At 47.2% G+C, this 23781-nt stretch overlaps 1 protein-coding gene across 2 annotated transcripts in view; it reads right to left on the minus strand.

Moving 5' to 3' along the window:
- Positions 1–5334: 5334 nt before the first annotated feature.
- The window catches only part of LOC119178511 (coiled-coil domain-containing protein 149), a 67642-nt gene continuing 49195 nt past the window's right edge, over positions 5335–23781 (minus strand). For both annotated transcript variants that reach the window (XM_075884735.1, XM_075884718.1), the window contains 3 exons: positions 9692–9777; positions 8832–8939; positions 5335–5670 (listed from right to left, as the gene is read on the minus strand). In XM_075884735.1, the coding sequence (XP_075740850.1) occupies positions 5486–5670; positions 8832–8939; positions 9692–9777 (379 nt within the window). In that variant the 3' untranslated portion in view covers positions 5335–5485. The remainder of the gene's footprint in view (positions 5671–8831; positions 8940–9691; positions 9778–23781) is intronic.

The raw sequence follows: 23781 nt of genomic DNA on the forward strand, positions 1-23781 counted from the left end.
AAGCTATACTAGTGTTCTCCCCCTCCCCCAGCCACGATGCAACACTGGTTTGCACCTCCAAATGAAAACGCTGCTGCCAACCATGGTTCTGAGGATTATTACTGTAAGATGTTGCTTTCTTCGATTGTTGTGCTTCACCACATAGCACAACTCTTCCGGATTGAGACTTGCCAAGAACCAATAATTCATAATCATGGTTTGCAAATTAGAGCTTAACTAGCTGAATGAGCCATCTAGCTGTATATCGCGACATGCACCTTCGCAAATTTTTTTCTCTGTGGCATGATTTTGCTCCAGAATAAATCAATGGCTTGCTGGACAAAGTTGTAATACAAAAACCTATCTGTGACGTCAGCATGAACGTTACCAATGCCGTGAGAATAGACTACGCACGTGTTAGAAGAACAAATAATTTCGTGAGTGATACGTCAAAAGTGGTAGGGTAAATATATTATTGACTATGTCCAATTCAGTACCATTTTGAATCTGGAGGGCACTACTACATAAGCAATCTTGCATATAGGCAGCTTCATATTTGGCTGTCTTGAACTGATTCTAATGCTCGTTTTCTATTTGGTGTGGCTGAACTTGCGTTTTTCTCAGAGAGCGACATTTTTCAAAGGCCTGCTATGCATAATTTTCTTTACATTCAAGATACTGGGTTTGACAGTATACATCTTTCACCACCTTCATCAGATTTGCTTTTCCATATATATTACTTTCAAAGTGCTAGCTGATCAAGTCTACTGTAATCAGTCCATGTAGTCTTGCTCAAATCCCATTTCCTTCTATTTAGCTACAGCACAAGCAACAAGCTGCTTATTATTACATGCTCACTCCTGATGCCTATTGATGAACAAAAAAAAAAAAACAAACAAAAACAGCATGAGTCAAGTCAATTATCAAAAATTTGTTTTATTCTGCATTGACTAGATAAATTACAGCACGCAATAAAATCTTTTCACATATGCCCTTTACGGTGACACATAAGTTTTGATGACTTGTCGAAAGTTACATGTCAATTCAGTTGAGTGAACAGTTAGCACATGAGTGCAGAAATATAACATGGAACATTGTTAAAAGTCTAACAAAATGTCCACACCCCCATTCTCATATTAAAAAAAATTTTCCCAAAATTATTGTGTACTACTATAACAACAGTGCAAAACACTTAAGAGCAGCGCACATCAATATAATGAGTCTGCAGGTTCAAATACTAAAATTGCTTATGCACACTTTTTGAGATGGTACAAGAAAAAAAAAAACTCAACAATATAAAAAAATGGAAGCCTTCAACTACTACTCCTTGGATCTGAGGGGGGCCTAGTTAAATCCTTCCAAGATTAGAATTACCTTACCAGGGCCACAACGAGGAATTTTTTTTTTAGAGGGGGGTTGTGTGTGGAACGGCTAACTTTCACACCTGGTAGTTGCTGCGAGCACGAGTAAATATTTGAGTACCACCCGAAAGGTTGCAGCATAAAAAAAAATTTCAGGGGTGGAAAAAGGGGTCAGAGCTCCCTCGAATTCCCCTGCAGTTTATTATGTTGCCTCACCAATTTCCTGTCAAGAAAAATCTTCGAGTGTGTCCAGCTGCTTCACAAGGCAAGCACTACCTTTCTGTTCATCACTGTGAGTGCAATATAAGCTACAGAGGTCAGGTGGGTTGGTGTCAAGGAGGTGACATGAGGTAACGTCAAATGCTACGTTGCACCATGTCATGGCCTCAAGCAATTCGTCCTTTTTTTTTTAACATATTGGATGCTACTTGTGGTCCGGACTTTCATGGCATGGGCTTATGGCAGCACCCTGTGTTGGCTACAGTCTCTACACAAATTGATACGTGAGCTACAAGATATGTCTGCTAGTAAGCCTTTCATAAAATTAACCAGTGCCTGTGAGGCTTCCTTGCTATGTAGTTGGTGACCTGGCAAAAAACAGATCAAGCAATCTCTAGCTGTTATTGACACAAAGCTCTGGTATAATCTTGTCTGCATGCAGTACAATGACATTTGGCTCGCATGTTTACGGGAACCTTGCATACAGATCTGCAGCATTTTCTTTCCAAGTTCAAGAGGTCTAACTGTAACATGCTTCTAGCTTTTAGACCGGATGCTGTCACAATTATTTATAGTTGATTGCACATGCTTTATCCTGAGAAAGCTTCATTGTTATTGGTTATTGTTGCAGCTTACACATCCTGTAGAAACACTTTTACCAACACACCATTGTGGCGTGAAAGCCAATTAATGTAAGACAAAATAACATAGAGTATCAACATTTAGCTTGTAACATTCACTTATCATGTGCCACACATTTTACTGAATTTACTTCTGTAAGCACCACTACTCTGCTTAATAGTGTGAAAAAGCTTCGTTAAGCATCTCGCATGTGCCTTGGTGCTGGCTAATTTTGCATAAGGTGCTACTAGATGGCACAGGGTCATGCTGCATAAATCCTGCACACTTCTATGATGTTGGCTGTTCTGCAATGCACTGTTTTGTGCCCATTGGTATGTTGAGTTGATAATACCAAGGACACAACCGATAGCACAGTGCTGTGAACTTTGTTATGTAGCAGCTGGCTGTGCTCTGGGCAACTGCACAAGCAGAACAACATTCTGTGAGTTAGACATGAGTGAAAGATGTGTCAGTCGGTTTAATTGGGGCATCATTGAGGCACATATAGAGAGTGCAGAGTAAGAGGAAACAATAAGTGAACGAACGGCTTCACAGCAAGCTAGCAGTCGGTGAGCTTCTTTGTACGGTACTCTGAGCACAGTTTTCTGCTTCAGCAAGTATAATCGTCGATATGCCTTGTACAAGGCATGCACCTTGTAAAAAGACATGCAAAAAATGCTTCTGACTTCACACAAGTGAAAATGGTAATTAAACAAAGCAATGTTGGTGACTTGCGTCTTTCATAACTCATATATATGTGGTCCCAATACAATTGAATTGGCTGTAACTGACTACACAATAGTCTGATGTCAGTCTCTGAACATATAAAAAGAGTAAACAGTGAACAAGCAACGCGATGTAATGCTTTTCTTGTACAGGTACAAAATGTAATGCTAGTCATCCAGCAGAATTCTAACCAGAACAGTTTCCTAGACACACCAACACTGTGTGTCAACTTGATTCTTGCTGCAGTCATCAAACCAGGAAAAGACAAACAATGAATATACTATAATGAATCTGGGAGATGAACATTTAGAGTTTGGCCCTCAAGATTCGATGTGATTTTAATCGCAGCCCTGCCACTGCAAGTTCAGTTCAGTTCATTGCACATCACACTTCATTTTCAAGCAGTGCTTTTCCTTCCAGCTCTTGAAGCAAACAGACACCCATCTCAAATAGTGACGCATCATAAATGAAGTCTATTTGACTGAAAGCACTGGTGTCTTCAAATGGCTATGGTAGTAGAGGAGACTATCGAAGCCATAGCCAGTCCAAGTGTTTTTTCATAAGCATGAGATTTCTGAAAGTAATATAGAGGGAAATAGAAAAGCACTAAAATTGGTCACAGCTTTGGAAGTTCATGACATTTCCCCTCTCAAAGGCAGATGAACAAGAGTTCGTGCCAATGAGCATGAACTCTAGAAAACCATTATGAGCCCAAAGACTGGTGATCCCACCACAAAGCTCATGAGAAGGACTACCATTTCTTTTGTCATGGAATAAATGGAAGGTTGCACTTTGATTGTGTGGGCGGGGCCTGTTCCTTACATTGTATCTGACTATGGTCTAGACGTGGTTTGGCTTTTCAAAGTGATTTCATTTAGCTGAACAACAAGAACAACTGCATGCACAAGCCATAGTTTGTTTGGCAGATGTCTTTTATCAAGTGAAGCCACAATGCTTCGTTAAGTGAAACAGCTCACTGCTTCATTTTCCAGACTTGGTAGTGACTTTTTGGTAAAAATGTGACAGAGAAACTGTCCCATACCTAAAATTTAAATGCTTGTCAAAGAACCCGTATGACCAAATTTCATCTGGGGCCCTCCATTATTTAACTTCTTGCAGCCCTTGAGCAGCCTTGTAATGTCAAGGCCGGTCAATCAATCAATCAATCAATCAATCAATCAATCAATCAATCAGTAATCTTACAGACCAACTACATTAACATGGTAAATGAGGCTGCTACCAATAGACCAAAATGCTACACAACTCACATCGAATAATCGAATGACATTGAACAATTGAATGCCTAGTAATGTGGTGTCATTGTTAAGTGTTTTGATATGTGTGGGAAATCTATCCCTGCAAATGTCCCGCAGGGAGTCCTGCAGGACATTTGCAGGGAGTCTAAAAGCTTCAAAGAGTTGCCAGCCACAAGATCTCACCTGAGAAATATAACACATCTACTAACACGAAGGAAGTTGCCTTTAACGAAAGCGCCAAGAGCCATAGGCATGCGCAGGTTTCTCCTTCAAGAAAGGGTGGGTAATTGCACCTCCCCCCACCCCCATTTAGTCAATGTGTGGGGCTGACTTTATAAGGAGCTGCGACTAGACCATATTGCACACCATGCAGTGAGGCACTCATCTTGTGGAAATGAAGAACTTCAGTACAAGTCAACAGAGTGTCCATCTAAACAAACTAATAGTATTTCCTATTATTTTTTTGAGGACAACAAAGGTAAACAGTGAATTAGTTTAGATCAAACATATATACTTTTTCAGCCTTGCAAATAATTAAAAAAAAAAAGAGATGTATGCTGACCAACCAATGTGCTGTGCCTCTGCTCTGTGTGCTATGTATTTTCTATGCTGTGAATGAAGTTGCTGTCATTGATGGCTTTGTGCAACACTCTCAACAACCCAGCCTTCCTGACATTTGTTGGATGATAGCCAGCTGTCCATCACAATGATGCATTGAGATTGCTTATTGCGAGCCCATGTGAGCACCTTCGTGAAAGAACTAGGAACAGCAACGACCTACAACAGAAATCATGAAGTTAAACATACCGATCTAGGACTAAGTAATCCACATACTTTTCTTCCCCCATATTGAGGTTGATTCACACCGTCGTCATATTGGCTCATACATATACACTAGATCTAAAGCCATCTTAGAGGCCACATTCGCAGTGATGTGAAGTGGTTATCTCAAGCGATTGTGCACACTATTGGCATGCTTGACATTTTGATGTCCCATTTCATTCCATGAGAACTGTACACTTCCTGCACATGTGCTACAGTCGTGAGAAGATATGTTCCGAGGCGCCAGTAGAAAGGTGTATATATGGTGGCACCGAAACGTGAAAAGCATCCCTTCCAAGATCTTGTTTCACAAACAACACACGCTGAGCATGTCCCAAGGCATTGGCACTCACTGATGAACAAAATATGTGCTTCGTGACTCATGTGCGTTTTCTTTTAGCAAGCCACGGCCACAAGCCTTGCAGGTCCTCCGATGGCAATTTACACACTGGACTGGCGATGGATCTTGCTACCAATGCCACTGCCAGGTGACGCCTCGTGTCAGCAGGCGAGGTCGGCCACTTCTTTGAGGGCAGGTGGAGCTGCTCGGTGCTGGGGTGATTTGAGCTCCTTCATGGCGGCCGACAGGAGCCTCTGCAGCTCGGGCGGAAGGTCCTCCTCGCCCGCTATGCAGTCCTCTTCCTCGTCCCGCGAGTTTTCCCTCGAGATCACCGAACGTGGAACATCTGCACGTCAGTGGGAGGAAGTTTAGCAAGAAAAATGTGTTTATAGAAAAACAAAAAGGTTAACTAAAGCTGCTGGGCAATAATATTTTCTGTAATTGTTAGGGAGCCACTAAAGGATATCACGGAAATGCAGCACGCCTCGTTTTACTATTATGGCAACAAACCACTCTATGGTTTTGCTCTCTGAGATCATATATACTCATAGCATCGCTCAAAAAATGCCTAAGTCTCGCTTATTCTGTACAAAATAGCAACTAATGTTCTCAAAAGTGCTATTACAATGCACTCACTAAAGAGTGCAAGCTTTGTAAGAAATTACAGACACAACTGAGCCAGCGATTGAGCTAGAAAAGCAGATCATATCTTTCACTCTTATATAGTATACTCTTGAAAAAGTTTTGCTTTGTCTGAAGTGTATAATATCCAACATCCCGGCTATAACCAATAGCGAAAAGGCAAATTTCTGAGGTGCCGACTATGACTACACTCATAATTGCCAAAAAATTGTCAAAACAACACTGCTAATTTAAACTTTTGCTTGAATGATGCCAAAGATCCTGATATTGTGATCGTGAAAACAGAAGAAGCAGAACATGTGGCATAATAATGAAAGACACTCTTAAATAAGCATACACACATGCAATAACGTAGACCTGATTGCAACTTATGCAGATCGCACTTGCTCAGTGATGAATAGAAGGAGAAGCAACTAATGTCAATAGCAGCTAATTTATTTTCCGCCCAGAGATGGTGTCTACACTAACGTCGCATTCACTGCAGTCTTCATGAATGTCACGCGATGCCTGGCTTTGAAAAGTCTCAGCTATTTACTGAAATCGACACACTCGTGTACTAAGACCACAGCTAGCTGATCCATCCACTTACTCAGCAGTAGTCCATTCGCCAAAATTTCATGTACTTAGGCAGGCAACGAACAGCCACATCAAGTGTGAACTCAACGTTCGGTTATGCTTCACCAATGAGCTTTGAATTAATTTCTCCCGGCACTTACTTGCCAGCCCTTCCTCTGTTGTTGAGCCCACTGTCTTTCAGAATCATGTGATGTCTGGTAGTTTCTCACCCTATGCATTTACAACATTGACCTTGTTACTCAGTCAAACGTGCATATTTTTTCAAGACGCTGTTAGGTCAGCACTTGTACGATGGCAACACTACAAGCGATACCGACATGCAACCTCGTTCACCGATATTCTAGCTTCTTCAAGTATAGCGCTGTACATATCTGGTTTACGAGCAATATCATTCCTAAACCACTGTTCTAACATGATTGGCACAGTTCCAGACCACTGTGGCCTATTAGACAGCCGGAAGTATTTGGCACTCGAATCTTGAAATCAAGTGAAAATAGAGTTACCTCCAAAAGTGATCTGCCAAGAATATGGCTTATGGTGACAAAGCACAATCCCAAAATTGTACCAACAAGTGACAACACACTAAGCAGTATCAACCTGACCTCAGACCGACTTAGCTAGAGGCTGTTAGTGTTGACAGCTACAACTTAAACCTACTAGTGTAGTCTAACTGGCATTGATCAGCTCTGTTGTCAGCCCGCACTGATGTAGAAAAAGTAACTTTTGTATGCCTCATTAGGAAGAACAACGCCATGACTTTTGTCTGCCATGGCTATCTGTCTATCGCAGCACAGCCAGTAAAGAGCAAAGCCTTCTATACTTATGAAATCATCATCATCATCAACATCATCAGTCTGACTACATTCACTGCAGGACTAAGGCCTCTCCCATGTTCCCGCACGCCGAATGCGTAAATAAATATTGTTTCTCTCTCTCTCTCTCCCATGTTCCGCCAGTCAACTCGGTCCTGTGCTTGCTGCTGCCACTTATAGCCGCAAACTTCCTAATCTCATCTACCCACCTAACTTTCTGTCTCCCCCTAACCTGCTTGCCATCTTTGGGAATTCAGTCAGCCACACTTAATGACCAGCAGTTATCCTATATATGTGCTACACACCCAGCCCATGTTCATTTCTTCTTCTTGATTTCAACTATGATATCCTTAACCCAAGTTTTTCCTCTGATCCACCTTGCCCTTTTCTTGTCTTTTAAGGTCACACTTATTTTTATTTCTATCGCTCGCTGCGTCACCCTCAATTTACGCTGAGCCCTCTTTGCAAGCCTCCAGGTTTCGGCTCCGTAGCTAAGTACCGGCAAGATGCAGCTGTTATGTACCTTCCTCTTGAAGGATAGTGGCAACCTACTGGTCATTGTTTGAGAGTGCTTGCTGAATGTGCTCCACCTCATTCTTATACTTACAGCTACTTCAATCTCGTGGTTCGTCTGCGCGGTTACTAGCTGTCCTAAGTAGATGTGTTCTTTTACAACTTCAAGTGCACTGATACCTATATCGAAGCGCTGTTCTCTTCCGAGGTTGTTGTACATTACTTTCGTTTTCTGCAGATTCATTGTAAGACCTACTTTTCTGCTCTCATTGTCTAACTCCGTAATCATGAGTTGCAATTTGTCCGCTGAGTTACTCAGCAATGCAACGTCATCGGCAAAGCGCAGGTTACTAATGTAGTCTCCATTAACTCTTATCCCTAACTCTTTCCATTCTAGACCTCTGAAAACCTCCTGTAAGCACGCGGTAAATAGCATTGGGGAGATTGTATCACCCTGCCTTACCCCCTTCTTGATTAGTATTCTGTCGCTTTCTTTATGGAGCACAATGGTGGCAGTTGATCCCCTGTAGATTTCTTCCAGGATCTTTATATAATATATATGCTTTGTCGATAGCTTGATTCCGCAGTGTCTGCATGACTGCTTATATTTATACTGAATCAAATGTTTTCTCATAATTTGTGAAGGCAATGTACAGTGGTTGGCTTTATTCTGAGCATTTCTCTATTACCTGGTTGATAGTATGAATGTGGTCGATTGCTGAGTAGCCTGTTCGACATTCTGCTTGTTTCAAATTTGGTTGATTGAATTCTAATGTAGTCTCAATTCTGTTAGCAATTACCCTTGTAAATCATTTGTAAATAGCTGTATGAAATAGGCAGAACCAAATAAAAGTTGGTGAATGACTGTTACTTTTGACGATTTGTTGCGCATGGGCCTGTTGTAACAAGCACAGACTTTTATGCAAGTTTCAATTCAGGCTTCATTTACAGGAAAGCAACCAACCTTTGTCTGGCATTGGCTTGGAGGTGGATAATTCTAAAGCGCCAATGCACAATGAATTGCCATCTTCAAAACTGCCACCTCTGCTCCTGCTGCCCAGTTTTGCTGGATCTGAAAAGACAGCGATCCATAGTGTCACATATCAGGCATTAACATGGTCCATCACTGCTCAGTATTTATGTTCTAAGCTCTACCTCCGCTCACTAAATTCAGGCAACTTAGTAGAGTAACTCACTTATCTTACTGATGACAGTGAAATCCTCGAAAGGCTTTGCATGTTTTAAAATATTTCTTAGGTGTTACAACTTGCCCTTGCATTGACTGTTAGTCTGGTGCAACGAAAAACAATGCCTACAGCTTTAAACAGTGTCACTCGGATATTGCAGATGTTTTCGGCAAGCGCATGACATGACAGTCATGCTTGTGTGCATCAGTGACATTGTACTCTGGTGCAAAAACATTTCCCTGTGTGTGGGAGAGCAAGAGAGATTCAACACTAGCCTGTGTGCAAGCATGCCTCATGTTTGATCATGCAAACTATGACCGGTGACCCCTTCAACCAACTGAGTGCATGTGCTGTTAGGAAGCTATAAAATGAAGGTCTCTTCAGGAAGCTATATAATGAAGCGCTAGGTAGATTGCTAACCTGACTAATCAATCTTTATAATAACTGGGACCCATTCTTTTCATCACATTGCCTCATCTGAGCCCAGACCATTTTTCCTCTTATTAATCTGGTCAAGCTAAAGGCTGCTAAAACAGCATCAATAGAACTAGACAGTCTCGTGCAGTACTGTCCATTTCAAGCGATCAAAGTAAATTTTTCTTAGCTTATCCAGCCGAGCGCAACGCCATTAGATCACCTGTGCTTGAGAGAGGCATGTTGACCCTCCAGGTGCCATCACACTTGAGCCTGTTCTCCAGCTCTGTCACCCGTTTGCCCAGAACTCTGCAACGAAAAAGCATGAGCTCACACATGCGAGACAGTGTTTCAACTAAAGACCGAGAGGCTAGGACGCCAGGTTAAGCGCACCACACAAATATCTTCGTTATGCACCTAGACAACATATCCATTACAGTGCACTCTTTATACTCAAAGCAGCGGCAATGGAATCGTGACAAAATGAATTCAAAAGGACAGACTGATGGGCTAGTTGGTAGTGCATAATATTGAGAGCAACAGCATAAAGAATCAGATGGATGGCGGCAGATCAGAGCAGGGCACAGCGCTCTCAACATACTTTGCATGTTGACAGATATTTCTGATGACAGGATGACAGTTTATACAGCACAGTATAAAGACGTAGTGTTATGGTTATTTTGGTACTCTGGAAACCCTGTGACCCTTTTCTGAACAACCAGATTATATCTTTGAGAAAGAAGTACTACAGTGTATCACGAAAATAAAGCTATATTGGCAGGCCTTAAAGATGCAATAAAATTGAAACACACACGCCTATTTTTACAAACAAGTATGCAGGCATGTACACAGTGTGCATGCACTTTACCTGCGAGATGTACAGAACTGTTTTGACCTTTTGTTTCTTTCTTTAATAATCTTTAAACCAAAAACTTGAAAATGTGAAAAACCTAATGTGGTAGAGCCATAAAAATTCAGGCTACCATCACTTGTAAACTGCAACCTTTTGGTGCACAGTCATACAGTTTGCCTACGTTGTATTTACTAAATCACGAAAGAGGATCCTCAATCCTAATATAATTGCAAGAGTTGTCACATGAGTTCTAATAAGCATGTTAGTGGCATTAATTTTATGAGTGTTACCCCTTAAACCTGGCAATTGAAACAATTAAAAAAAAATGCCCCCACCTCCCCATAGAGAATCGTGAGGAAACGCGAATGCATTGCATAGCGTCCACAACGGTGTTTTGCATGCGAGAACCCAGCATTAGAAGAATAATGTCTTCTTTTTTTTTTTCCACCGTGCTGCTAATAGTGCCGTTCGCCGCACGTGGTGTTTATCTGTCTCGAGAGACGCGCTATGCGTTTCCAGCTCTATTAGCTAGCATGCATGGTTAAAGATACTGTGAAGTGAACAAAACAAACAGCGTGCTCGGCTCAGTCTAGGCGCTTCACAGCGGCGTCTCGAGCACACATTTCTGGATGTTCTTGAGAGGCACCCAGCCAGTGAATGGTCGAGAGTGGCGCAAGCGGACGGGAAGTGGCGCGCAGGGTGAAAAGAGAGCGAACAGCGAGAGACATACTGGGGGCTTCTGTTGCTAGGAACGTGCACGCCTGCAGCTGTTGCTATGGTAGAGGGCAATGAACGGATCCCAGCGGTACCTGATGTAGCCCGACTAAGACATGCATTCACATTTAAAACGCTGATGCATTTCATATGTGTTGTTCCCATTAGGCAAACACAATGACTGATGAATGTATCTGCCGAATCCAACTGTTACATTACACAAAAGCAGTATCACTACAGGGAAAGCATGGTCCTTGGAAGAAAGTCTTTGGGTTCTGCAATTAACTCTCTTAAAGGCCAACTGCAACAAAATCCCACACACCTCAAGAAGCCGATTTATAGGCAGTCTAGCAGGACTGCTCTTCAGTCTAGAAGATTTCATCTTCGAAATGCAAGTGGTTACCTAAGAAAAAGAACTCTGTAATAACACAATTTTCTATACCAATACTAGAAAAAAGATGACACCATTACAGCTGACCAGAAGTCACATAGACAGCAGCACGATGGAAAGACCAATGCAAGAGAATAGCCTGCTCTGTGTGGCTATGCGCTCTGAAGTATTCGCTTCGCAACCGCATTCCAGCATTCTTTCTTTAGATGGTAAGAAAAAAAAAAAGCTACATAGACAAGCACTGAAAAGAATACAAGATCAAAAAAGTTCGTTAAAGCGAGTGTCTAAATAACAGCTGCTTGCTTCACACCTCTGTCCCATCCTTCTGTCTTGGAGGACTCGCTTGTTCACAATTAACAATATACTGCTGCTTTACGCTTCGTATATTCTCGCTTTGTTCATAGACGAAGGGCGATAAGACACCATTGTTCTCATTACCGATGCTCAGTTTGATACACTCTCATGTCTGCTGAAAGCATCTCTGAATTTCTATTTCTTTCTACTTGTCTGACTGCACCCCAAGCACTCACATAAAACCTTGTCATGTGCTAACCCTAAATCACCACAACACACCGCTTTGTCTTGCCACTTTCCTCAACCACGCCGAACTCCCCTTTTTCCCGCATACGCAACCCCCCCCAACTCCCGGTCCCAATGATGATGATGGTGCCATCATGTAGTGCGCTCTCTCGGCCAAGTCCCGATGATGATGATGCCGTCACGTAACGCCCTCTCTCGGCCACCTTCACAGGTTTCCCCCCTCTTGAAATGTGAAGCCACCACTACACATTGTCTTCAGCTCCATCGTAGAGTGTCAGCTGATCTGCGTGTCTTACACCGTGGCGACGACCCGTTTTGGGGTCCACTAGAATAAAGTCATTCTGTCCTACACGTCTCGCTGCCCAAAAGGAACCGGAACGCCAGGTGCGAGCTCCGAGGAGAAGCCCTTGGTGACATCGCTGAGGGAATGACTTTCGAGCATAACAAGATCAACCTCCTGTATTGTCAGTGGCTGCCTGTGCTGGTCGTAGCGAGTCTTCTGGGCGCGCCACATGTGGTGGTGGTGAGCCCTGGAGAAGTCAAGCACCTCCTGCAGACACTTGGAGATCTCAGTAGCAAATGCACGGTACGCTGTCGCAGGAGGCTCCGCGTCGTCTTTGGCTTCAGCCTGTGTCCTTGGGGTTCTCAGCTGCTGGCCATAACAGAGGAAGGCCGGCGTGTAGCCCAGGACAGCGCTTTCAGCCGTGCGCATGGTCAGGGCAATTTCAGGGATGTGCTGGTCCCAGTCTTTGTGGTTGGAACAATAGGCCCTAACCCCCAAATGCAGAGATGTTACTTGACTCGTACTTGACTCGTTCTTGACTCAAGACCGTCTTGCCGGTCGCCATAAATCGTTCTCGAACTTGCGGATGACTTGAAGGCGACTTGGCTCGGTCGAAGTCAGGACAAGTTTCAAATCAGCTGCGGGGCTAGCTTGAAGGCGACTTCACGCGTTATTCCAACATGGCCACCTCTCGAATGGACGTCGCGTGAAAGGTGGCCGCTTTTGAGTTTGCTTGCCTCGCCATAAGCGTAGCATTTTTTGAGGCGCACTGCCTGCCGAAGATTCTTGGAACCGCTTTAGGTGACCAAGGAAATCCGATGGAGTTGTACGACGAGCAACAATTCCACGCTAGGTACAGATTCATGAAGAACGCCGTGGGGCAGCTGCTCGTTATGTTGCCGCTCCGTGAAAGTGGGGACAACCGAAGACAGCCCGTGCATCCAGTGTTACAGCTACTGATGGCTCTCAGGTTTTACAGCGCTGGCACATTCCAACCAGTCACCGGAAATTTCGTCTGCATTCCGTAGTCGACAGTTTGCCGTGCAGTCGGAAAAGTTACGCTACTCATCGCAAAGCGCCTGTACGCGATGCTGGTGCGCTTTCCGCAGCCGGCGGACTGTTATGAAGTGGCTGAGTTCCCTTGCGTGACAGGTTGTGTCGACTACACACACGTGCGTATTAATAGCCCTGGTGTCGACAACGCCGAAGTGTTCCGTAACCGCAAAGACTATTTCTGTTTTTCTATAACACGACGATACTTTCCGTCTCTTTCGGTAAAAAAAAAAATTGACTCGGTGCTGTGTCCGTGTGCCTCGTCTATCCTTTCGTCCCGTCTAGCGCGCTGTTTCTCGCTCAGAAAGGCACCGCTTGTAGCACAACGCTACGTAAAATTACACACACACAAAAAAGAGGTGCCCCTAACACGGGTTTTTTAATCCGCGTCACCATCATGCAGCGATACATTGCTGCACCCCGCGAGACAGAATTCTGCTGAGGGCAATGTCCTGACCCCCGCTTTTTCTCTTGTTTACCAAGCTCAACAAAAGGATACGAATCACATTTGTTCCCAGAACTTGTTTTTTTTTCATAATAACTGCGACCTAGCCCATTACAGGCATGCACACAGGCGAACAGAGGCAAATACCGTGAAAATCGCGTCACATCGTGAGCCAGGTCAGCACAAATACATGCCATGGCGTTCGATTGAGAAAAAAAAAACGACGAAAGAACCCAACGCGATGCCTGTTTCTCCTCCAAACAAGCAACCGTGGAGAAACGCACCGCATTTGGGTGGCCACTAAAACCAGCGGGCAACGAACGCTTTACAGAAGCAACACTGCGCATCGCTGTGGTGGCAGGCACCACGTGCCGCTCGTTCGCCGTAAAATGGCAAGAATATGCTTGTGACCCTTCGTTTTTATAGTTATTTTAAAACTTAGGACCTTTTTTTGGTGTAATGCATGCCTTACGAGAACAACTTCATTATTACCCTCGTTAGCAGGCGAGCAGCGTGTTTCTGCTTTGAAGCTCGTTCTTGACTTGACCAAGCAAGACAGCCTGAGCATCTATGAAACGCGAAGGCTGACTTGGGTGTTTTGAAGTCCGCTGCTTGCTCCGCGCTGACTTGCTCAAGTTAAGTTGAAGTCGCGAGCCAAGTAACATCTCTGCATTCGGGGGTAAGGCACTGCTTGATAGTGCCATTGTGGCGCTCCACCATTTGCCCGGCAGGGCGGTATGGAACAGTGTGTCGGTCTTGTATGCCCCAGTGCTCAAGGAGGCCCTTCCACAAGCTGCTTACAAAGGGCTTTCCTTTATGACTTGAAATGGAGACAGGTGTGCCATGCCTGCAAAAAACCTGGATCATGCAGGCCACCACACTCTTGCTGTTTGCTGCCTGTAATCGGAAAAGTTCAACGAACTAGGTGAACTTGTCAATCACCACAAGAAGGTACTTGTGGCATCGAGGCGTCATAGGCAAGGGCCCAATTATGTCCACGCTGAGCTGTTTTATGGGGGCAGTGGCCCATTGGCTGCTCATCAGCCCTTCTGGCTTCTGGCGGTGGGCTTTGATGCGCTGACAAACCTGGCAGCATCGCACATACTTGGATATGTCCGAGCGCATACCCAGCCACACGAAATTCTGAGAAATGCGTCTGAGGGTCTTAAAAAAGCCGGAGTGGCCGCTAATCGGGTGGTCATAGGACAGTCGCTGGACCAAGTTGCAGAGATGGTTTGGTAGCCAAGGTACTTTCCTGTTGCCCCGGTGCTGTACAAGAAACCCACTCTCTTCCATCTCGATCGTCTCCGCCATGTCTTTGATCAAAGGTTGATCACTGTCAGTGGGCGGAAGCTTTTCTTCCTTCATCACAGTTCATAGTTTTGACAGTATGGGGTCCTGCTCTTGTTCCTGGGCGAGGAGCCCTGCATCATTCAAGACAGTAGTGTCATCCACTTCAGATGCTATGGCAGCTGCCTCAAAGCTGATTTGTGGGCTGGGCTCTGGAAAAGCCATAGGGAACAGCGTCTCGTGTAGACTCGGGCCTGGAACTTCCTGGTGCTGAAGGGGAGCTCTGCTCAAGGCGTCAGCTGGAACATTTGCAAGACCCCGCCTGTGCTTGATCCTGCAGTTGAAACCTTGCAGCCGCAAAACCCAACGTTTTACACATGGTGAGGCCTGGTCTGTGGTGAACATCCAGGACAGTGAGGAGTGATCACAGTGTATCTCAAACTCGGTGAACTCAAGGTATGGTCGGAACTTGTCCACCGCCCACACCAGAGCCAGACACTCCCATTCTTGCACTGTATAGCACTGCTCTGCCTCAGTGAGGACCTTGCTAATGAAGCTTATTGGACGCAGTGGAGCATTATTCTCGGCTGCCTGCAGAAGCACCGCTGCAAAGCCGACTCCACTGGCGTCTGTTTCCACCACGAATGGTCTGTTGAGGTCCGGCCGGTTTACAACGACATCGTCAGCTAGGGACTGCTTAAGTGCGTTCCTCTTGCTGCATCTCCCACTGGCAACGTTGGTTTTTCTTTAGGAGTTCTGTGAGTGGACGCACAGTGATAGAAAACTGAAGTATGAACCCTCTGTAATAGACTGCTAGTCCCAGGAAGGCCTGCAGCTGCTTGAGTGTTGTTGGCTGAGGATAGTCCAGCACTGCATGCAATTTTTCCTTGTCTGGCCTACACTGCCCGGGCGATATTTCATGGACAAGGAACTTCAGGTATCGACAGCACACATGCACCTTCTCTGGGTTAATGGTCAGCTGTGCTGAACTTATCCGCTTCAACACCTCTCGAACATACTTGAGATGATCCTCTAGGGTCTCCGAATACACCAGGACATCATCGAGAAACGCCATGGCAAACTGCTGATTGATTCCCTCCAGTAGTCGGTTCATCAGGGTCTGGAACGTGGCAGGACCTCCGGCAACTCCAAAGGGCATTCTCATGAACTCGAAGGTTCCCCGATGGCAAATGAACGCTGTCTTTGGAATATCCTGCTCTTGAACAGGGATTTGAAAAAAAACCCTTAGAAAGATCAGAACTTGACAACCACCTGGCTCGTCCCAGCTGTGCCAGCAACCAATTAGTTCTGGGCAAGGGGTAGAGTGGCCCCTTAGTGCATGCGTTCAGCTGGCGGTAATCCACAGCCATGCAGTAGCCACCAGACTTCTTCTCAATAAGGACTGAAGTACTGGCATGCTGACTTTGGCTAGAGCGGATGAGGTGCTGTGCCAGCAGGTCGTGAATGCAGTTGTCCATGATGGCCTGTTTCTTGGCATTCACTGGTGGCAGTTTGCATCGAACAGGTGGGTTGTCTCCCGTGTCTATGCGATGCTCTGCCAGGGTTGTGCAGCCCGGAGTGGTGGTGAAGATTTCACTAAACTCTTCTAAAACGTGTTTCATGCGTGGGTCTAGGTCCGACGAGTGGCCGGGAATGATCACATTGCAGGCTGCAGTCGCCTCCGGCACAATGGCACACGCACTGGCGCACACACTGGCACACACAGTGGAATCGCCCACAGCAAAAATGCAGCGCAGACTGTCTCCAAAATCATCCACTGCCTCTGGCTGTTCCTTAACGGCCTTGACAAAGGGCACAATTCTTTGTGGTTCTGTGCCGACAGTCCAGCCACCAAGTGACATGTTCAGAGAGATGCTTTCACCGTTAGGAAATCATTACCAAGAACAACGTCACGGCACAGGCCAGGAACGCACAAAAACTGCTGTCAACGGCAACCGGCAGCCCACTCGATCTGACGCTTTAGAAACATGGTTCACTGCGACCAGCCTGATGCCAAATGCAGCACGTAAACGTTCACCTTGAGTTTGGCTCCAAAAACTTTGGCTGCCGCCGCGGCGTGCGGTCCGAAGAAGCTTACACTTGAACCTGTTTCTAGCAGGGCCTTGAACGTCGACGACCCGATACGAACGTCCATTAGGGGCTCTTTGCCACCGGCTGTGGTCTCTACTTGGTGCGCACTGCCGTAGGTGCCCGCCGGGGCAGCACCTACCGCCATTGGTTTCCCGGGCACTGTGCTTGCAGGTGACCCGATCGCTGGCACCGGAAGCAAACGGGTGGCCCCAATCGTCGACTCGTGGCACAGTTACGAGAAATGTGGCCGAATCCACCACAGCGATGGCACTGCACAGGCATTGCTCCAGTCGTGGACTCCTGCTGTGATGTCGGTCCCGGCCCGTAGGGTGAGAACGGAGGCGCTGTGTCAGTGATAAGCAGTGGTCAGTGATAAGCGCTGGATGCAGTGGCCAGTGATAAGTCGGCGGCACCAGTGGGGCAGCAGCAAATGAAGTGAACGACGCTGTCGCCATAGTGTTCGGCTGCGGCAGTGAGTGATGGTCGAGTGCCAAGCTAGGGCAGATCGTCAGACCTCTGGCTACTTGGTTGCTCGGAAGTGACGGTGGTCTGTACTGGAGGCGACGCCAAGCCCGCTCCATTAAGCCGTCGGCTGCCTTCACCAACTCGGCGAGGTCGTTGCAGGCATGCCCCTCCGCCAAATCTTGCAGCTGAGGGTATATCTGCCTCAGTATGCACTGCACCTTCTCGGCTTCAAAGACCTCTTCCCCGATGCGGTCGTAAAACGTAGCGATTGCGTAAATAAACTCTTTCAAATTCTTTTCCGGGTGCTGCGTGCGCTGTTCGAGCTCCACCTTCATGCAACGCGTCGCGTCAATCGATGAGAAATCGGAGCGGAAGGCGGCAGTTATTTGCTCCCACGAGTCGAACTCGCGCACGAACCGCCATCACAACTTCGCGCCGCCCTCGAGGGCAGCCGGTACCACGTGAGTCAGTCGCTTATCGGCGGCGACCCCTGTCACGAGACAGAAGCTTTCCAGGCGTTCCAGAAACTCCTTCGACGACTGCAAGTCTCCAACACCTGAGTAGCGGGGGAGGTGTGCAGCGGCGAGCCGAAGCGCAGAGCCGTCGGTGGCCCGAGGGACCGCACAAGTGTTAGCGATCACAGTCCATGCTCCCACGTGCGGAGCTGTGGGCAGCGGCATCGCCATCACTCGATCGTGCAGGACTGCCGCGATTCGTTCGCGCTCCATGGCAAAGCCGTTGGTGCCCAGCAACAGGTCTTTAACGACACCTCGGAGCCTAGGAATGTTGTCCGCTGCTGTTGAGGGGCCTGAAGCCATCCCGGACAAGTCCACTTGTCACGCGCTAACCCTAAATCAACACACCGCTTTGTTTTGCCACTCTCCTCAACCAGGCCGAACTCCCCTTTTTCCCACACGCAACCCCCCGTCCCAATGATGATGGTGCCATCATGTAGTGCCCTCTCTCGGCCAAGTCCCGATGACGATGTCGTCACATAACGCCCTCTCTCGGCCACCCTCACAACCTAATATAGCACAATCCATTTTCTAGTAAAATGCTTAAGTGCTTGAATTACTTTGAACCAAGCATAATTACAGTTTTCTCGATCTTCGCTGCTTTGACTACTTGCAATAAAAGTGAGCCATTCAACTTTTAGAACTTTGATTACTCGAACAAAGTACAGCTAGTCTAGCATTTAGTAGGCCGTGTTTTTACTGATTTTGACTTTGGTATAGAATTATGCTAAGATTTAGCAAGCGAGAACACTAACGCAAGTATTTTACGCTATATTAAAGCTGTCTGGTACAAATACATCTCTTTGTCGGTGTTCCTGGTCCGAGGTTCCCACCCTGTGTCAGGAGTCAAAGTTTTTTTAGTTTTAACAGTATTTGGACGAACAACACCGGTCGCGTTTTTATTCGTCATCTTTGAAGTGTACCACGTAAAGTACCACGCTCTTGGCTACCTCCAATTTCTTTCACCTCACTCTGATAATGCACAGTTTTTTTAGTTTTACATTTTTCTGCAAAGTGTGAAAGCTGGTCTCAGCCAAAAAATATGTCCAGTAGCCGACAGCCAAGTATTTTGTACTACAGTGCTTCTCAGCCATAGATGTGTCGGCGACCCCTTGTGGACTGGTGGAAGTGATGGGGGACCCCTTGGAGGCGAGGAAGGTGGGAGGTACGTAGGTAAATTAACACAACTGGAGCGTGAAACAGGTGCCTTTTGTTGCTACCAAAGGCACCAAACAAAAGTGCCCCTTCGTTTTGGACAGTTCATCAGTACGTGGCACAGTCGCGCTTAAACAAGGTTGCATATGTAAAAAAAAAATTAAAAATGTAAAAAAAAAACGGGTGAGGATTTCGCGGGTCCTAAAATAGTTTTCGCAGATCCTAAAATTGTCTTTGCGGACCCCCATTTGAGAACAACTGTTGTACTATAAAAGAAGCTAACTCCTCTGAATTATCCACACGTGTAGAGGGCCATCACGCAAAAATGGAAAGGATGCGGCTGCAGGGAGTTCTGCTCTCAATGGGTGGTGAGCTATGATTGGCCTCATTTCTTTTTGTGACTGATTTGCCTGGACACGCCACTATAGCTCCGTGTTGTCTGCTAGCTGAAAATAAGAGCACTGATTATAAACAAAATATGTGATTAAAAGCTTTTTCACAGCCATTATCATTGCTTACCCAACATATTGCCACGTTCCATTTCCCAAGTTTTGTTATCATCCCAAAACACTACACGATTCTCAGCGCAAACCGCGCCTGCAGTTTGTGAGAAGCTTCCGGACTGTAGTAGATCATTTCAATAAGATCACGCCCACTCTGCGAACGGTACAGATTATTCTGGAACCTACGCCACCGCCAGCGATAACGCTAGAACATTCGACGGCAAGAGTATAAATGCCAACGCGCTTCACCGCTTGTCAATAGTTGATCGACGGCCCACGCTCCGTTCACGGCTATCAGTTCAAGACTGCTACTGTAATCGGACTTTCCGTTTACCGGGCACAGGTTCGCCCAAATAAACAGTTAAATTCCAACGTAGTCTCCTGTCTTCGGCCACGTCACGACCCCATGACATCTGGTGGAGGTGCTGCTTCTTTGATGTTCCGGACGCACCCCTTCAAGCCATGACCCCAGCCAAAGCAGCAAAGAAGACACGGACGCTAACCCTGAACAGCGAACATGCCGCAGGCAGAGGGGACTACAACCAGAGTACGGGCCCCTTCCTGAAGCAGCCAGGCAGACCTGGATCCCGACATCAACTACTACAACCATGACCGCCCCCGTGCAGCCTGCACCACTCCTGCTCCGGCAACCCAAAGAGCCACCAACTTTCCGCGGTCTGCCACTGGAAGATCAGGAAAGCTGGATCGAAAAGTTCGACCGCGTCGCCACCTTCAATGACTGTACAGCCGTTGACAAGCTCCGGCATGTGTATTTCGCCTTGGAAGATGCTGCTCGGACCTGGTTCGAGAATCAAGAGCGAAGCCTTGCAGCGTGAGACGTCTTTCGCGCCAGGTTCCTCACTACTTTCGCAAGTGTGGTGCGCAAGGAGAAGGCCGCAGCTCTTCTCGAAACCCGCATGCAGATGCCCAACAAAAACGTGGCGCTATTCACGAAAGATATGTTTAAACTTTTCCGTCACGCTGACTCCGACATGTACGAGGAGAAGAAGATCCGTCTGCTCATGCGAGGAGTAAAGCAGGAACTCTTCGCCGGGCTGATCAGAAACCCGCCAAAAACGGTCGCCGAATTCATTTCAGAAGCACCTACGATAGAGAAGACGCTCAAGATGCGCACGCGGCAATATAACCGTACGTTCTCGTCTACAAGCTACGCCGGCATTCAAGCGCTTGGAACCACTGACTTGTGGGAGACGATCCGAGTGATCGTGCAAGAAGAGCTGCGAAAATTACTTCCTTCAGCGCAGCCTCACGTGGAATCCATCGCGGACGTCGTACGCCAGGAGATCCAGCAATCGCTGGGCGTCTCTCAGCCTCAAGAGCCTCAGCTGCAAGCCATGAACTATATGCTGCTGCAGCCCGCCGCCACACCCCTCCTCCACGCGCACGCCAAAACACTGCCCCATCGCACTTCCGTCGCCAGACGCCACCGCCGCCACCACCCCCACCGACGTCCTACCGTTCGCCAGCAGCCCAGTGCAGTGCGCGGAGGAAGACTGACGTCTGGCACTCCCCCTGACCACTGCCCGCTCTGCTACTACTGCGGCGAGGCCGGACACACATACCGCCGTTGCAAGTACCGACAGATAGGACTGCGTGGCTTCGCCGTCAATGCACTGCGTCCGCAGCCAGGAGAACGGCCACGTGACATCACCAACTACCTGACAGGAACTCAACGGACACCACGACGTCCTTCCCGTTTGTCGTCGCCCAGCCGCCGCATGTCACCGCACCCCCGGCAGTACTCTGGCACAACGCAGGGCCGGTCTCCTAGCCCGTATCCGGGAAACTAAGGGCAGCAACCGATGGAGGTGCGGTTGCTGTGCGACGAACTACCGAAGATCCTCCTCCGACGCCGAGACGGAGCTTTCAGAACACAACGCCAACCAGGCAAAGCCCTGACAGCGAAAGCTCACTTACCGAAGGTGGCCTGACGAGGCAACATGGAAGCAGCGGAACAAGCCGACGCAGCCGTGATCCGACGCCACGCCCTAACTGTAATGCGAGACGGCGAACTAGCGACCTAGACGTTCTTATCGACGGCCACAGTGTGACCGCTCTCGTCGATACTGGAGCCGACTATTCCGTCATCAGTGGGTCGTTCGCCGCGAAGTTAAAGTTAGGACAGCTTGGGAAGGCCCTGAAATCCGCACAGCTGGAGGTCATCTCGTAACGCCTGCAGGAATCTGCACAGCGAGAGTCACCATTAACGACCGTATTTATCCTACAGACTTTGTAGTCCTTTAGCACTGCTCGAGAGATGTCATCCTTGGCATGGACTTCTTATGCCTCCATGATGCTGTCATCAACCTAAAAACGAAGTCGATAATGTTATCCACAGAAGAAGCACTACCGCCGCACACGCCATCAGAAAACCATGCCTTGAATGTGCTGGAAGAACAAGTCACCATTCCGCCTCGCTCAAGCGTCATTATTTCCGTCGACGCTCCTAAATCACCTGACTTGGAAGGCGTCGTTGAAGGCAGTCAGCATCTGTTGGTCATCCGAAATATTTGCGTCGCAAGAGGAATTGCAGAGTTGCGGGGAGGCAAAGCAACGGTTATGCTCACGAATTTCAGCAATGAGTACAAACATGTGAACAAAGGAACAACGGTCGCATACATCGAAGAAATCGTCCAAGCCACCAGTGCTTTCGCCCTCGCCAATTCTGCGGAACCTGCTCAGAGGAACCAAGCCCCTCCCATAGCTTTCGATGTCAATCCCAGACTTCTGAACCATAAGCAAGAACAGCTCAAGGCCCTGCTCCTGCAATACAAAGATTGCTTTTCGACATCATCAAAAATTCGGCAGACCCCAATCACGACACATCCCATCATAACCGAAGAAAATGCCAGACCACTCCGTCAGAGTCCGTACAGGATTTCGACGCGAGAACGTCAGGCCATGAAGAGACAAGTTGATGAAATGCTGCGGGATGACATTATCCAGCCGTCCAAGAGTCCATGGGCATCCCCCGTGGTGTTAGTGAAGAAAAAGGATGGGACCCTACGTTTCTGCGTCGATTATTGCCGCCTGAACAAAATTACAAGAAAGAACGTGTATCCTCTTCCACGAATAGACGACGCACTTGATCGGCTCCACAACGCCAAGTACTTTTCGTCAATGGTTCTCAAGACTCGCTATTTGCAAATCGAAGTCGACGAAAGAGACCGAGAGAAGACGGCGTTTATAACACCGGACGGCCTCTTCGAGTTTAAGGTGATGCCCTTCGGCCTTTGCTCAGTGCCTGCAACTTTTTAACGCGTAATGGATACAGTACTGGCAGGATTGAAGTGGCAGACTTGCCTTGTGTACTTGGACGACGTCGTCGTGTTTTCCTCGAGTTTCGACGAGCATCTTTGGCGCCTTGAAGCTGTACTTCAAGCCATCAAGACGTTTGGACTCACACTGAAGCCAGAAAAGTGCAGATTTGCGTACGAGGAGCTCTTGTTCCTGGGGCACGTTATTAGCAAGTCTGGAGTTCGTCCCGATCCATGGAAAGCAGCCGCCATCGCCGACTTCCCGCCGCCCACTGACAAGAAGGCGGTGTGCCGATTTCTGGGCCTGTGCACCTATTATAGGCGGTTCGTGAAAAACTTCGCCCACATCGCCGGTCCTCTCACGAGCCTTACCAAGGCCGACGTGGAGTTCAAGTGGGAAACGCCACAGGAACACGCTTTCCAGGAGCTTAAACATCGCCTCCAGACGCCTCCGTTACTTGCCCATTTCAACGAATTCGCCGAGACAGAAATACACACTGACGCAAGCAGCGTAGGTCTTGGCGCCGTTCTTGTGCAGAGGGCTGACGGACTTGAAAGGGTTATTAGTAATGCCAGCCGCTCGCTATCCAAAGCAGAAGCCAATTATTCCATAACAGAAAAGGAGCGCCTCGCCATCATCTGGGCTACGTCGAAATTTCGCCCCTCTCTCTATGGCAGGCCCTTCAAAGCTGTGAGCGACCACCACGCCTTGTGTTGGCTAGCCACCTTGAAGGACC

The sequence above is a fragment of the Rhipicephalus microplus genome, chromosome 1 (genome assembly GCF_043290135.1).
Source record: "Rhipicephalus microplus isolate Deutch F79 chromosome 1, USDA_Rmic, whole genome shotgun sequence".
Classification (NCBI taxonomy): Eukaryota; Metazoa; Arthropoda; class Arachnida; order Ixodida; family Ixodidae; genus Rhipicephalus; species Rhipicephalus microplus.